General features: G+C 33.0%; 2 protein-coding genes across 3 annotated transcripts; both read left to right on the top strand.

Annotated features, from left to right (window-relative positions):
• The first annotated feature begins 1,666 nt into the window (after positions 1-1,666).
• On the top strand, positions 1,667-4,994 carry LOC142642857 (putative polyamine transporter At1g31830). Of its 2 annotated transcripts, none has more exons than XM_075817290.1 (2): positions 1,667-1,776; positions 3,246-4,994. In XM_075817290.1, exons 1-2 carry the CDS (start codon positions 1,774-1,776, stop codon positions 4,692-4,694), a joined length of 1,452 nt encoding a protein of 483 aa, XP_075673405.1. In that variant the 5' UTR covers positions 1,667-1,773; the 3' UTR covers positions 4,695-4,994. The 2 variants fall into 2 exon arrangements, with proteins under 2 accessions (XP_075673405.1, XP_075673406.1); XM_075817291.1 differs by lacking the exon at positions 1,667-1,776 and adding an exon at positions 1,797-1,899.
• A 1,701-nt stretch (positions 4,995-6,695) lies between these two features.
• Positions 6,696-9,119, top strand: LOC142642886 (serine/threonine protein phosphatase 2A 57 kDa regulatory subunit B' beta isoform-like). The gene is made up of 2 exons (XM_075817325.1): positions 6,696-7,882; positions 8,305-9,119. The coding sequence occupies exons 1-2, from the start codon at positions 6,818-6,820 to the stop codon at positions 8,602-8,604; spliced, it is 1,365 nt and encodes a 454-aa protein (XP_075673440.1). The 5' UTR covers positions 6,696-6,817; the 3' UTR covers positions 8,605-9,119.
• The last annotated feature ends 5,495 nt before the right edge of the window (positions 9,120-14,614 follow it).

Below are 14,614 nucleotides of genomic sequence, written 5' to 3'. Positions count from 1 at the left end.
TGTGCCAAAGCTCAGATTGAGTCATTAAGATTTGGTGTAATAACTCTAGTTGTTATATTGTGCATTTGTATTTCAAGTTTCAATGAGTGAGATAAAAAGTGAACAAATTCATTTTTAATTTCAACCTTTAGATCAAAATTTTTACCTTTTTTTTGCCCTATCAGCTTTTACTTCTTACGTCAATATTATATGGTAATTCTACATCAAATCCAAATTCGCCAAAGCTCAAATCAATATTTATCGTGCCGAACCCAAGGGCCATTAATTGCAATTCATCTTGTTTTAACAAGAAACTTGAGAAAGGTTGACAATCGAGCCTTTTAACCTATCATAAGATCAATCGGATTTAGTGTCTGTTTGGATACCGCTTATTACTAAAAACTGAAAGCACTGTTGCAAAATAATTTTTAAATGTGTGAATAGTGTCGTGGGACCCAATTTTAAAGAAAAATTTGCTAAAATCCGTACTTAAAAAACTCGTAAACAATACACAGGACCCACATAAAAAATGCCAGACGTAAATATCTTTTTTCATTTTCAGTGCAATCCAAACGGAGACTTAAGGGATTTATTAGATGGAGAGAGAAAAAGAAAGATATGAAAGGGTTCGTTCTCTTCAGAAGGAGGGGGAAAGCAAAACAAGAACATTGAATTAGAGTATAAAATATCCTTTCTTATTATCTTTTCCAACTTAATCATGAGAATGACCCTGATCGTCCCCCCATGGGGTTGATCTTTGACATCTTTATGGGTTTTTCTTGTGGTTTGGGGAAGGTTGATCAATGACGATGGTGCTCAAGACATAGAAACTTCCTTTGGTACTGATAATCTTTCCACCCATCAAGTTTACCCGCTTACATAAATAATATTCGTTATTTTTTAGTACATTTTTAAAAACTCTTAGGTGAATTTGGTTCAAAGCTATGCTTTTTAAATAAATAATTTTTGGATTTGGTTTTCCTCCAATATTTTTTTTAACTAGACATCTTCTTTTTTCTTAAATAGCAATAGCAAGTTGTATCAGATTTTAATCTCCATCTTTTATTTAGTTAGTGAGTGATTTGATAGTTTTTCATTAAAACAAAAAGAAATTCTAGTTAAAAAAGTACTGAAAGCAAACTAAACCCATAATTTTTTTTGTGGTGATGCTATTTGCATGGTCCAATACCAAAACACAAAAAAAAAATCACATTATTGGACCTAAAAGGCACAATTTGTAAATTTTATCAAATGCAATAAATCATGTTTTGAGACCAGAATGGTGATTTTTTTTTTTGCCCAAATCATAGTAGTTAAACGGAGTCCAAATCTTCTGTTCCACTCTTCCTACTTTACTATATACTCCACAAATAAAAACATGTCTATGTCCATCTAATTTATTAAATGTTAGATTTATGTCTTCTATTATTTTAATTTCTTAAAATAAATAAATAAATAATCCATCATATTTAGATAATTGAAATAATAGAAAGTATAAATTTAATATTTAATAAATTAGATACATATATAGTATATTTTTATTTGTGAAGTATATAATAGAACAGGAAAATGTGCTAAAAGATTTGGACCGACACTTACATCTTATTAGAGATTTCTGCCGTCGGATTTGTAGGATTCGCGTTCTCTCTCTGTCTCTCTCTCTCAGAAACATGCCAAGTGGGACTCTCATTTCATGGCGTGTCAGCTTCGCTTCATATCTAACGTTGTGACTGACACATCACTACAAAACAAACCACCATCGCTTTCTCCAGCTCTGTCTCACTCCCCTTTTGAATGGTTAGTTATATGTATCTTCTTCTTTTTCTTTGTTTATGTACTCACACTTGAACTTCAAGTCGTTTTGATCTTATGGGTTTGTCTTGTCTGTCTCTGAGATTGTTTACCTTAACCCAGTGAGAGGTAATATTTTCATTCGTTTGTACTTTTTATCAAATATTTTCTGCTTCTTTAGGGTATATGGATGTAAATTGAAACCCCATTTGCTTTATCTTTTGGCTTGTAAAACCAACATTGTTGTTATTGTTTTTTCATTTTTTACAAGTCTTTCTGTGTATGTATGTCACATGTGGGAGTGTCTGTAAATTTATTTGTGTAAAGAATTCAACATAAGAACTTTGAGTGTTTATTAACAAACGAAGTTGATTTTGCAGGGAACATATATAGGGGGAGGAACTTAACACTTAACTTTCTGACCCCACAAAATGACAAAAAATCTTTCTTTCTTTCTTTTTTTTTTCTTTTTTTTTTTTTTGTGTGGAGAAAAGGTTAGAAAAGGATCATAATTTGGTATAAAGAAATGATAAAGTTAATATTACCAGTTTGCTGCAAAGCATCATAACGTGATTGGTGTTGTTTCAACAATAATGGCGTCAATTTCCAATAACAAGCTTTAGTGCCAAAATTTTAGAGCTGTCAATCTACGGTAATCCTCCTCTTTTTTGTGTATGCCCCTTTTTGGGTTTGAAACTTAGGGTTGAAATGGTTTATTTAACTGAATCTTAAAACCTTTTGCTAAAAGGATTATAGATAAGTTAAAAGTTATCTGAACTAATACAACGAGACTTATGGATAATACCAAAAAGTGTCATGAGACCTATAAATAATAGCATAAATAAGGTAAATAGTATAAGAAGCTGCTTAATATAAGCTATCCCAAATGCAACCTGTAAACAAAATATATGAGCACAACATAATAAATAAATATTTAAATAATTTTTTTGCCATTTGTGACACGTCACTTTGTATTTGTATTTATGCAGTAAAATTTCTAGTAATGCTAGAGACACTCTTGTATAAAGCAATGGCCTTTTTATTTTTCCTGGTTAATATTAAAATGCATTGCTCTTTTTCTTGACCTTGCTCAAGATTGCTTGTTGAAAGTTTTAGCTTGGCTTATTCAATTGGTGAATGGATTTATTAGCATATAGGCCTTAGCTTAGCTGGTCACGAGCACTAGGTTGGGTTGGCCCTTATGTGTGCATGCATGCTTGTGTTTGATTATCAGAATTTGATATTTTATGGATAAAATGAGTTAAAGGGAGACCTATTAGATATATGTTGTAAAACATGAACTAAAATGTGCTTAGTTTTCATTGTGAGGGCTATGCAGAAAAGCCTCCTCTAGCGAAAATTTATTTGAATATGTGAGATTGCAGACTTTGGTTGTTTTTCTCTCATTTCCATCCATTTCATTCCTTTTATAATAAAAGTTTTTTTTTTAATTACTAGTTCTATATTACATGCAGAAACAGAAAAATTCATTAACTAAGCAAAATTCTGCTCAAATGATGGAGCATAATACCTCTGAGTATGTGGTTTTGGGTGAAGCATCATCGCCAAATTTAGATAAATTTCAAAAGGTATCAATTATACCCCTAGTTTTCTTAATCTTCTATGAGGTCTCTGGAGGCCCTTTTGGTGTTGAAGACAGTGTCAAGGCTGGAGGTCCCCTTTTAGCTCTTCTTGGTTTATTGCTTTTTCCATTTATATGGAGCATTCCAGAGGCCTTGATAACTGCAGAGATGAGTACTATGTTCCCTGAGAATGGTGGATATGTTATTTGGGTTACATCAGCTTTGGGACCTTTCTGGGGTTTTCAACAAGGTTGGATGAAATGGCTTAGTGGGGTTATTGATAATGCTCTATACCCGGTTTTGTTTCTTGACTATCTGAAATCAGCTATCCCAGCTTTAGGAGGTGGTGTTCCTAGGATAATAGCAGTGCTGGCTTTGACAGCGGTTCTCACTTATATGAACTATAGAGGTTTAACCATTGTGGGATGGGTTGCTATATTGCTTGGAGTGTTTTCACTACTTCCTTTCTTGTTTATGGGAATTGTTGCATTTCCAGACTTAAAGCCTTCAAGGTGGTTTGTGGTTGATCTAGGAAATGTAGATTGGGGTTTGTATTTGAATACTCTCTTCTGGAATCTGAACTACTGGGACTCAATTAGTACTCTTTCCGGAGAGGTGGACAACCCGAGTGAGACTCTCCCAAAGGCCCTGTTTTATGCTCTTCTATTGGTTGTTTTTGGGTACTTCCTGCCTCTTTTAATTGGCACAGGAGCCATTCCACTTCATCGTGAGTTGTGGTCTGATGGGTACTTCTCAGATATTGCTAAAGTACTGGGAGGTGTATGGTGGAGAAGTTGGATCCAAGCAGCTTCTGCCTTGTCAAACATGGGGATGTTTGTGGCTGAGATGAGTAGCGACTCCTTTCAACTTCTGGGGATGGCAGAGCGTGAGATGCTTCCTTCTGTTTTTAGCAAGAGGTCTCGCTATGGAACTCCTCTCACTGGAATTTTATTTTCTGCATCCGGTGTAATTTTACTCTCTTGGTTGAGCTTTCAAGAGATTGTAGCTGCAGAGAACTTCTTGTACTGTTTTGGAATGATTATGGAGTTCATAGCATTTGTGAAATTAAGGATGAAATATCCGGCAGCATCTCGGCCTTATAAGATACCCATTGGTACATGTGGAGCTATTTTGATCTGCATTCCTCCAACCCTGTTAATTTTTGTGGTTTTAGCTCTTGCTTCTCTCAAGGTCATGGCTATCAGCTTATTGGCTGTGATGATTGGGATGGTTATTCAGCCTTGTCTCCAATACACCAAGAAAAAGAGATGGTTCAGGTTTTCCATGAGTTCTGACCTTCCAGATATCCTTAATGCTCATCATCAATGTAATGAAGAATGAATGGTAGCAACATTTTTCTATTTTGTGGTAACTTATACTTCTGTGCTGTACCATGTTTCAAGACATCTTAAGTTCGCAAAGAATATTTGGTGAAAAGCTACTTGTAATGTAAAGAGTTAGGAATAAGTTTTTAGAGATAAGTACAAGGATTGGTTGGCATGCAATTTCACCAGAGATTGCTCAAATCACATAGGTGTCCAAGTTCTGTTAATTGGAAAGGCTAATGATGAACTTGTGTTGACCATGAGAGGCCTTAGAAAGGCTAATTTACTGGACTTCTATTAGATTATCCATAAGTTAAATTTCATTTCCACTCTTTTCCATAACACCAACTGCCTATAACTTTCTCTTCGATATCATCACATTTTTCTTTATCATTTTCAATGGGTACTTATGTACAACTCTCTCTATGAATTATGTTTGCGCATAATGAAAGAATAAGATTGAGCATCCAAGCCAACCAAGTGTTCCAAAAATAAATAAATAAATACTCCTCAAATTTTTGTTTAATGACTAAAATGTCAAAAATAGAAAACATATGAAGCTGGATTTGGGTTGGCTTGTGTCCTTGTTTATATGCCCTCTAGAATGTATTTAAAAGAGTTGGTGTATTAATTTTAACCTTTATACTTTTTACCAGCCTTTGGTTTATGAGATCTGCATATTGCCAGGATGTCAGAGAGACATATGAATTTGAGTTAAAACTAAATGCATATCCCAATTGAATAGTTCTTATTTGATGCTAATTATTAGGCATGTTATTGTATTATATTTGCTTCTAGTTCTAATTACTATGTTCCCCTTATCTTAGAGTTTTTTTTTTTTTTTTTTTTTGATTTTTTTTTTTTTTTTAATATTATGAATCCCTTTATCTTAATTTCTTTAAGACAACATTGTGTAACTTTCCATTATGACAAATCTTTAGGCCTTGGTGCTTCGTACTAAAATTGTTCAGCAAAAAAATAAATATATCTTCACATTTGACCATTCAAAATTGCAAGTGTCAAGCAGCTTCAACCGTTTTATAGAACTAACCACTATACTAAGAGCCATTGTTCCTTGGTTAAATTATGCTTATACGTGTATACATGTGTGTGTCTGTGTTTGTGTGTAAATTCATGTTTTGCTACTTTTGTTTCACAATTGATCAATTGTGCTAGTGAAGGATGTGATGAATAAACATAGCAGATTTCAGATTTCTACTATTGGTTTGCACTTTGCAACATCAAATCAGATTTTTTTTTTATCCATAGATTCAGTGTAATTCTCATAATAGGAGTTTGAAAAAAGAGATAGATGGATGTCCTTTTTCATTGTCCTCTTCTTTTCCAACCACCATTCTCTTCTCTCTCTAACTCTCTCCCTCTCCCTCTTACTTATTGTTGGTCACCATCCTCTTTTTATTAGTGGTTGGTAATTTGTCTCTTCAAGAATCTAGTGGTCATTATTAACTTCTTTACAACTTTTTTGAATGTCTGAGGCAGTCTGCATAGTTTTTGTTAAATCAATTTCATCCCACTTTGATCTGCTACACTTGGTAGTTTTAATTACAGTAGCTCCAAACTGTCCGTTAGATAGCCCTTCCTTTCATAGATGTGGACCCTTTGGTTCAAAACCTTCAGATAAGTAGGTTGGCGAGGCACATGTATGCGGTGTTGTCTTGTACCTTTGGCTAATATGCTGTTATGAGGAGACACAAGCTGTTATTCATGGCCACCAACTTACAATAACTAGAAAACCCCACGTGTCATTCACCCACATGAGGAACAGCAACATAGAAGATCCACAAAGACTTTTGTCACTTTCCTTGTCACATGGCTATGAAAATTCCATAGTCCATTGTAGGTCGGATATTACAACTTTTCTTGTCTATAAAACATCAGCTGTCCTTTTGGCCTTTCTTTCAGAACCCAACAAAAAACTGTGATTGGTAGGAAATACCTTAAAATTCCATTAAGGCCCCTAGAAAAGATACAATCAAACATTTCTAAGCAACCATCTTGATGGTGGAAAATAGAGAGGAAGCTCATGGATGGAGTCAAGGAATAAATGGGTGCTTGCCAATGAGATCAAGCTCAACTGGCACTTCCTTCTCTTGAAATTTCTAGGTGGAGGGCGATGTTATGAATTCAAGATCCATTAGGTTTGCATTTAACTTACCACCAATCAAAAAAATGGGGGCTCAAAGAAAAACCCTGCAGGACCTCTTTAATCTGGAATCCCATAATATGAATAGAATTAAGCATGGCAGCATCACTAGCAGGCCATCCTTTTCTAATTCTATAAATGAAGGCACTCTTTCTCTTATCTCTCACTGCACCTTCATCTTCACCTTCACTGACCCTTTAGAATCTCCTTCAAAGCAAGATCTCAAGCGAGTCAAGCTCACTCAGCTCCTCTCCATCTTAAAATCCTCAAAAAAACTCCAAGATCAAATTTTAGCGCCTCTCATGTCCATGCTATCGATCAACCTGTTCCGGCCACTCCCTCCACCTTCCAACCCCAGCATCAGCTCAGACTTGATTGATGATGAAGACTCCATTTCTTCTTTTCCACCAACATGGTCACATCTCCAAATTGTTTACGATATCCTATTAAGATTAGTTATCAACATGGATCCTGAGACACTTCGAAACTATGTCAATCATCCTTTCCTTCTCAATCTCCTCTCTCTTTTCCGATCTGAAGACCCAAGGGAACGTGAGAGCTTGAAGAATGTGTACCACTGGATATATTCAAGGTTCACATTCTATCGTTCATTCATGCGGAAATCAATGAATGATGTGTTCTTGCACTACATATTTGAAAAGGAGAGGCATTGTGGCATTGGAGATCTTCTAGAGATATGGGGAACTCTCATCAATGGTTTTACAGTTCCACTCAAAGAAGAACATAAGTTGTTTTTAATGAGAGTGCTAATTCCTTTGCACAAGACCAAGGGGATGCATACATACCATAGGCAGCTGGCTTACTGTGTTTCTCAGTTTGTGCAGAAGGAGCCTGTGCTTGGAGGGGTTGTTTTTAGAGGAATTTTAAGGTATTGGCCCGTTACTAATTGTCAGAAGGAGATTTTGCTATTAGAGGAATTGGAGGAGCTGGTGGAGAATATAGATCCTGATCAGTACAGAAAGTTAGCACTTCCTCTATGTACCCATATTACGAAGTGTTCGAACAGTTGGAACTCACAGGTAAGCTCAATGATACTTTTTCTCAATAGTTTTAATGAATTTTAGAATAGTCCTACGAACTTTGTTTCATCGCTCATGCATTCGATTTTATTTGCAAATTAATTGTACCAAAGAAAAGATAATTTGGAATTAACAACTACTATAACCAGAGTTGCCATTCCAAGTATTTTATTTTCAGTTACTTTTTTCCCCCAATCCGTCACACCGGAATGTTGATAAATCTTTGACTCCGCTATCATATGGGAATGTTGATCAAATCTTTGAGACTAACATCCTGAGCCTCATGGGTGAAAAAGTACATTTATGGGACTAGCTGCTGCTTAATATTGCTATGAAAGTCAATTAGCTTTTATTTTTGGTTCTACATATCCCTCTCCTATTTCCCTGATGAACTTAAGTGTCCTATATAATTTTGGATTCAGGTCGCTGAGCGTGCACTATATGTGTGGAACAATGAACACTTTGTGAAGATGGCAACACTGGAGATAGAAGAAGTATTTCCGATTGTCGTTGAAGGTGTGGAGAGAAATCTCAAATGGCATTGGAGTAAGAGCGTTCGGCAATTTACAGAAATTATAAAGGAAATGCTGGAAGATTTGGATTCAGCTTTGTACTCCAAATGCCTCCAGGAAATTGACCTCAGAGAATACAGAGCTCGCCAAGAAGAGATCAAGAGGAGAGAAAAATGGGAGAGAATAGAAATGGCAGCAAAAAAGAATTAGTTCCTCCAACCATCACATCGCATATGTGTTTCTCATTGAAGAACAAGTGTTTACAAAGAGAGAAGATATTTCATGCATCTGATATATGCTTCCTTCCTTTTACAGCACATGGGTCAAACACGGTTGTGGAGCCTATACGTTAGGAGAGGGAAGATGCATATATCTAATGTGTGAGATAAATATTGCTACTAAATCTTTGTTGGCAATTAATGCAAAATCCCATTGAACATTAGTATCATGGAAGATCAATAGCAAGATTGCTTGCTACTTGATGAGCTGGACTGAGAATATTTCAGCAACAAGAACCATTTTATACCTGAAACCAACAGGACATGTATGCCAGCCAATCTATGCATATACACATGCAATATGTATATTAAATTTGAAGTGGTTAGTTTTCCAACTAAGTAGGTTCCAATCATCTCTATCAGGATGATTTTGGTGTTGAGATTTGAGAGGTCCATGATGTAGTGAAGGTTGAAACACTAAAAGGCCTTTTAATGTCCATTAAACCAGTCATTGAGATCAAGCCAATCAACTCTTTATTCCCAAAGGTTCATGGCACAGAAAAGAATCAGCAAATATAAAACCCACTTTCTTCACGCTTCAACAACCATATAGGTGAACAATAAATTCGAAAACATTTGACGTATGTAGTTTCAACTCTAATTTGTTCTGCGTTTGCATAGTCAAGCGGACATTATAGGTTTCATTTCAAATATTTTATTGGATTACAAAAAGGGTGAAAAAAATATTTTATGACCATTCAACTTTAGCCTACTATAATCTTTTGTTGGATTACAAAAATCACTGATCTAATCATCTAATAGTCCCTTAAATCTTTTAGTTAGTATTGTATCCTATAAGATTATTATCTGCTCATATCGAAATATCTGTTGAAGTACCATGTGCTTGCCAATAGTTAATTCACCACTTTGGCATACACATGGTATTTTCAATATTTTTTCCCGCACTTTCTAATCAATATCATTTTAAAGGAAGATTTTATTCTAATTGTGTTAAAAAAAACTAATATTAATGTAGAAGAAATTTCACAATAAAACTTACACAATAATCATAAAACAAGCCCCTTCCTTTCTCCCCTCCCCCCCCCCCCACACACACACACACATTTTTGGTGATTAAATTAATCACATCTGGAATGAAAAACAAAATTTGATGAAGTAAAAAAACCAATGAAGAACCAATCCCAAGGGAAAAAACAATTCAAAGGTACCTCTACTCCAATAAGGAAAGTCACTATATAAAGAAAAGTTTTACAATATAGCTCATACTTAAGACTCTAGACTCTACTCAGAAGATAAACTTATTGATGTGATCCCGCACCAACTACAGAACTTCTAAACTCTTTGTATTTAAATCCCTTCTCACAGTTGCTCATATAATAAATCCAACCAAATCCTTTAATTTTTAGCCATTGGTCTCCTTTCGTCCTCTCTATATTCTCTATCATTGTGGAAGCAGTTTAGAGCAAGCAAACTGAAAATTGATTTCCATCAACTCAACTGGGATTTTTTGCTCAATTGGGATTTTCTGCCTAAAATTCAAGTTGCGTCCAAAAGACCAAACAAACCCCCACATTGAGCCTTTATGACTTATAAGAATAGAAAGGTAAATACATCTTGTATATACAACGAACAAACCCATCCCGAACACTTTTTATATACTCATGTCGTTTACACGTTTAATGTTGTTTTATCAAACCACAAACAAATACCAAGTCCAACTTTTCTTTTTTATATAGAGGAATATAAGAAAACCATTTGTGCCTTGTTGTGTGTAGGTATATATAAGGGCACAAAAAAATATAATTATGAATAAACACATAAACGTAAATATATGTAAACATAAACATAAAAATAATTTTATATATATATATATATATATATATATATATATATATATATATATTTACATACACACCAATTTATTGTTTTCTAGACATTCTTTGCATTAAACAATATATATCAAATTTATATGTACACACACACCAATTAATTGTTTCCTAGATATTCTTTACATCAAACAAATATATCACAAATTTATAATGTGTTTTCCATTGGTTTGTTCTAAGTTGTTCCATTAGGCACGACTCCTTATGCTATACATATGTCAAGATGCACTCATACAAGACAATAATTAACATTGTCATGGAATTTCAAAAGCAGACACTTACTTTTGCCCATTTGAGTCTATTTGGGCATTCATGTCAATCATACATTAGGCACAACTTCTTATGTTAAACAACAATTAGCACTGCTGTGGAATTTCAAAAGCAAACATTTTACTTTTGCCTATTTGAGTATTTTTGGGCATTCACGCCCCATTTAACCAAATACTGGTTCCTGTGAGAGCGTAACTCCTAATATCTGGTCTAAGAATAGAATTTATTGTAAAAAAAAACTTTATCTAAAGCATGCTACAAATGCTATCCGATCCAATAAATAACTTATCAAACTTCTTTATACCTTGTTTGAGGTTATTTTGTCTAATTTGAGTACAATTATAAATTAACTTGTATAATATACTTTGACCTATTGTAAAAAGACCCAATAATCAAAAATGTATAAAACAAGTGACAAATTGTATATGGAAATATTGCATATGTATAAACAAATGTTTTAATAAAAAGTTAGATTAAGCCAAAAGGAATTTATGACCATTAGATGATATATCATATTAAGTCTTCTAATTTTTATTTATAGAGTTTTCAATGATGAATATTGTCAAAACTATATTTCACAACAAAAAGAGAAGATAATATTTTAACTGACTCTTTGATCTTGTATATTAAAAAAAAATTGCAAAATTAGTATAGAATCAATCATAAATGTTTTCGAGATTTAAAGGAAAAAGAAAAATGTGTGAAGGTTCCCAAGACTTCACATTCTTTACCAATTATAGTTTGGATAATTTTTCTAGGTAGGAACTCTTGAAGCAAAGAAGCATTGAATAAAACAAATAATATGTTTACAGATCAAATTTATAATTGATGGTGCACACAAATAATTGAACTAAATTTAATATTTAACTGGCCAACGTGGTAAACTTGTATGTTGATACATATATACACATTATAATTAAAACTTTTCTATTATCAAGATTAAAATAAAAAAAAAACTTTTTCAAGAACTCAAGATGTAAGATAAAAAAAATTATTTATTTTTAAAGGTAATTTTTTAAGCATATATAACTTTTAAAGATAAAAAGGTAAATGCATACCGTATATACAACAAACAAACCCATCCCAATCACTTCTTTTATACTCATGCCGTTTACATGTTTAATTTTTTTTTTTATCACACCATAAGCAAATATCAAGTCCAACTCTTCATTTTTATATAGTGGAATATAATATAATCGTGCCTGCCTTAGTGTGTGTATGTATATATAAGGGTGCAAAACAATATAATTATGAAAAAACACATAAATGTAAATGTAAATATAAACATATGTATAAACATACATATAAAAATAATTTTAATAGGGGGAATTACACTTTTTACCATCCTAAACTATGCATCAAATTACATTTTGCACCATAAACTATTTGAACGCACACTTTGCATACTAAACTATCACACTTTGCACCCCGGTGTTACTTTTGTTATTATGTTTAATAAAATCCTACTGCACGTGACAAGCACATGTTTCTTGCTTATGTGGAACAAACTTAAAAGACTAAAGCACCCTTCTTCAAAATCAATTAAAATAAACCAATTTTTCCACATCTCTCTTGCATGCATGCCTCTCCCCAAATTCAAATTCTTGTAAACTCAAAATCCCCAATTCAAAAATTGCTTTGCTCCACCATCCCTCCACCACCGTGACACCCTTCAAAATTGGAACCTCACACTCTCTTGCTGTTGTTGCAAGTGCTCGACGTGTAAGGAATGAAGATGCTAGTTTTGGGGATTTAAGATTTGCAGGTGCAAGGACTATTCGTTTCACTAACGTAGGAACTTCACTTGCTACAATAGCAATATATGGTGGTGGACCAGTGGTGCTAACAATGAGTGTGTGGCAGTGCAAATTTTGGAAAAAGCCATTCAAAGGGTGCAAGCTAAGAAGAAGAAAAAACCTTGGATTTGAGAAAATAAAATTAGTTTGTGTTGGGTTGTGCAAGCTTTTTGTACTAGGTAGACAAAATTATGTTACATGTAATCCATACATTTGGGTTTCCTTTTTCTTTTTCTTTTTTGTCATTATCGATTTGTAAAACAATGATTTTTACTAGGCATTTACAATTTTATGTTTTATGTAATCCATACATTTGGGTTATTTTTTGTGTCATTAGTCAGATAATGAAATATTTTATATAGTCATTGTTACAAGTACCAATTTTTAGTTCTCTTACTGTTTTGTGGTTTCTGTTGATTTTTGTTTTTGGGTATGTTAATTTTTTGACACGAAGTTTAGTTGTCTGGCTCTCTAGAGAATATAATATCAATCCACTTTATTTTATGTATTTTAGTGGGAATTAAGTTCTTAGTAAAGCTCGTAATGTCTAAGCACTTTATTTTGTGTATTGAAGACAAGAAGTAGAGATTTGTTTTTGTATACCTTGTTATCATATGTTGGGTGAGTGTACTAGTGTATTTACTAGAAAAGCATGACTAAATGCGCCATAAAACCAAATAACTGATATTTTTTTTCTAACTAGAAAATTCAAAAAATTCATACCATTGATGACTTCAAATTCACCTATAAGATGAATCTTATTTTTTGTAAATGACAAACAAAAGCAAATTTGAATGCTAACTACATATCCAGTCATATCACAGGAGAAAGAAAAAAAAAAACGAAAATCTCCACCTAAGAACAAACAATGAAATCTCCACCTACTATAAAGGATATAATTGAAATTCAAGACTTCCTTACAACCTCTAACTCAAGGTAAAACATCATCTCTAATCACCTTCAACAATCATCCTCTATTTTTCTTTTCTTTGGATTATATATGTACCCTACTACCTCACCCTCTAGCCTCCATTCCATCATTATGAAAGGAAACAAGCGTCCTTTGTACTCTCTGTGGATGCTTAAAAATGAGGTTGTTATATTAGGGGAATCTCTTTAGTATTTATATATATGTGTGTGTGTGTGTGTGTGTGTGTGTGTGTGTGTGTATTGAAAAATCATTTCCTAACAAAACCGAAACAACTCTATAACCATATTTCAGCAGAAAAACCATATGGATATATTGAATAACATACATTAACCTATTGTACAAAAACTCAATGATCAAAAACTTATAAAACAATTAACGAATTGCACATGAAAATATTGAATATGTTTAAACAAATGTTTAGTAAAAGATTAGAATAAATATAAGAATATGCATGATAATTAGATGATATATCATTCACTACTTGTAAGCATACTTGTATTAAGTCTTCTAGTTTTTACATATAGAATTTTCAATGATGAATATTTAAAAGGAAAAGGGAAATGGAAGAAGGTTCCCAAAACTTCACATTCATCTCTAAATAGTACTTTGGACATCTATATCATAATCTTCCTTGGTAGTAATTCATGAAGCAAAGAAGCATTTAATAACACAAATAATTTGTTTCAAGATCAAATTAATAATTGATGGTACACACAAACAATTGAACCAAATTTGATGTTCAATTGTTACCAACATGGTAAAATTGTATATAATATGTACACACACACATATTATAATTAAAACTACTTATCTATCATCATGATGAAAAGCGAAACAAACTTTTTTAAGAATCAAACCATAAGATAGATAATTTTTTTAAAAAAATTTACTTACAAAATTGTGTACATCATTGAAGTACATTAGAATAGATATAACTTATACAATACATGCAAATACAATTTTTTTTATAAAGAAAATTCCTTGTTAATATAAGAACAAAAATAATCTTAAATATAACACTTCTTATATAATCAAATGTATAATACAAGTTAATCATTTTGCTTTATTTCAATAGATGAATTTCAATTCACTTGCCTA

This window comes from Castanea sativa, chromosome 7, assembly GCF_040712315.1.
Source record: "Castanea sativa cultivar Marrone di Chiusa Pesio chromosome 7, ASM4071231v1".
Classification (NCBI taxonomy): domain Eukaryota; kingdom Viridiplantae; phylum Streptophyta; class Magnoliopsida; order Fagales; family Fagaceae; genus Castanea; species Castanea sativa.
This window is presented reverse-complemented; position numbering and strand designations above follow the sequence as displayed.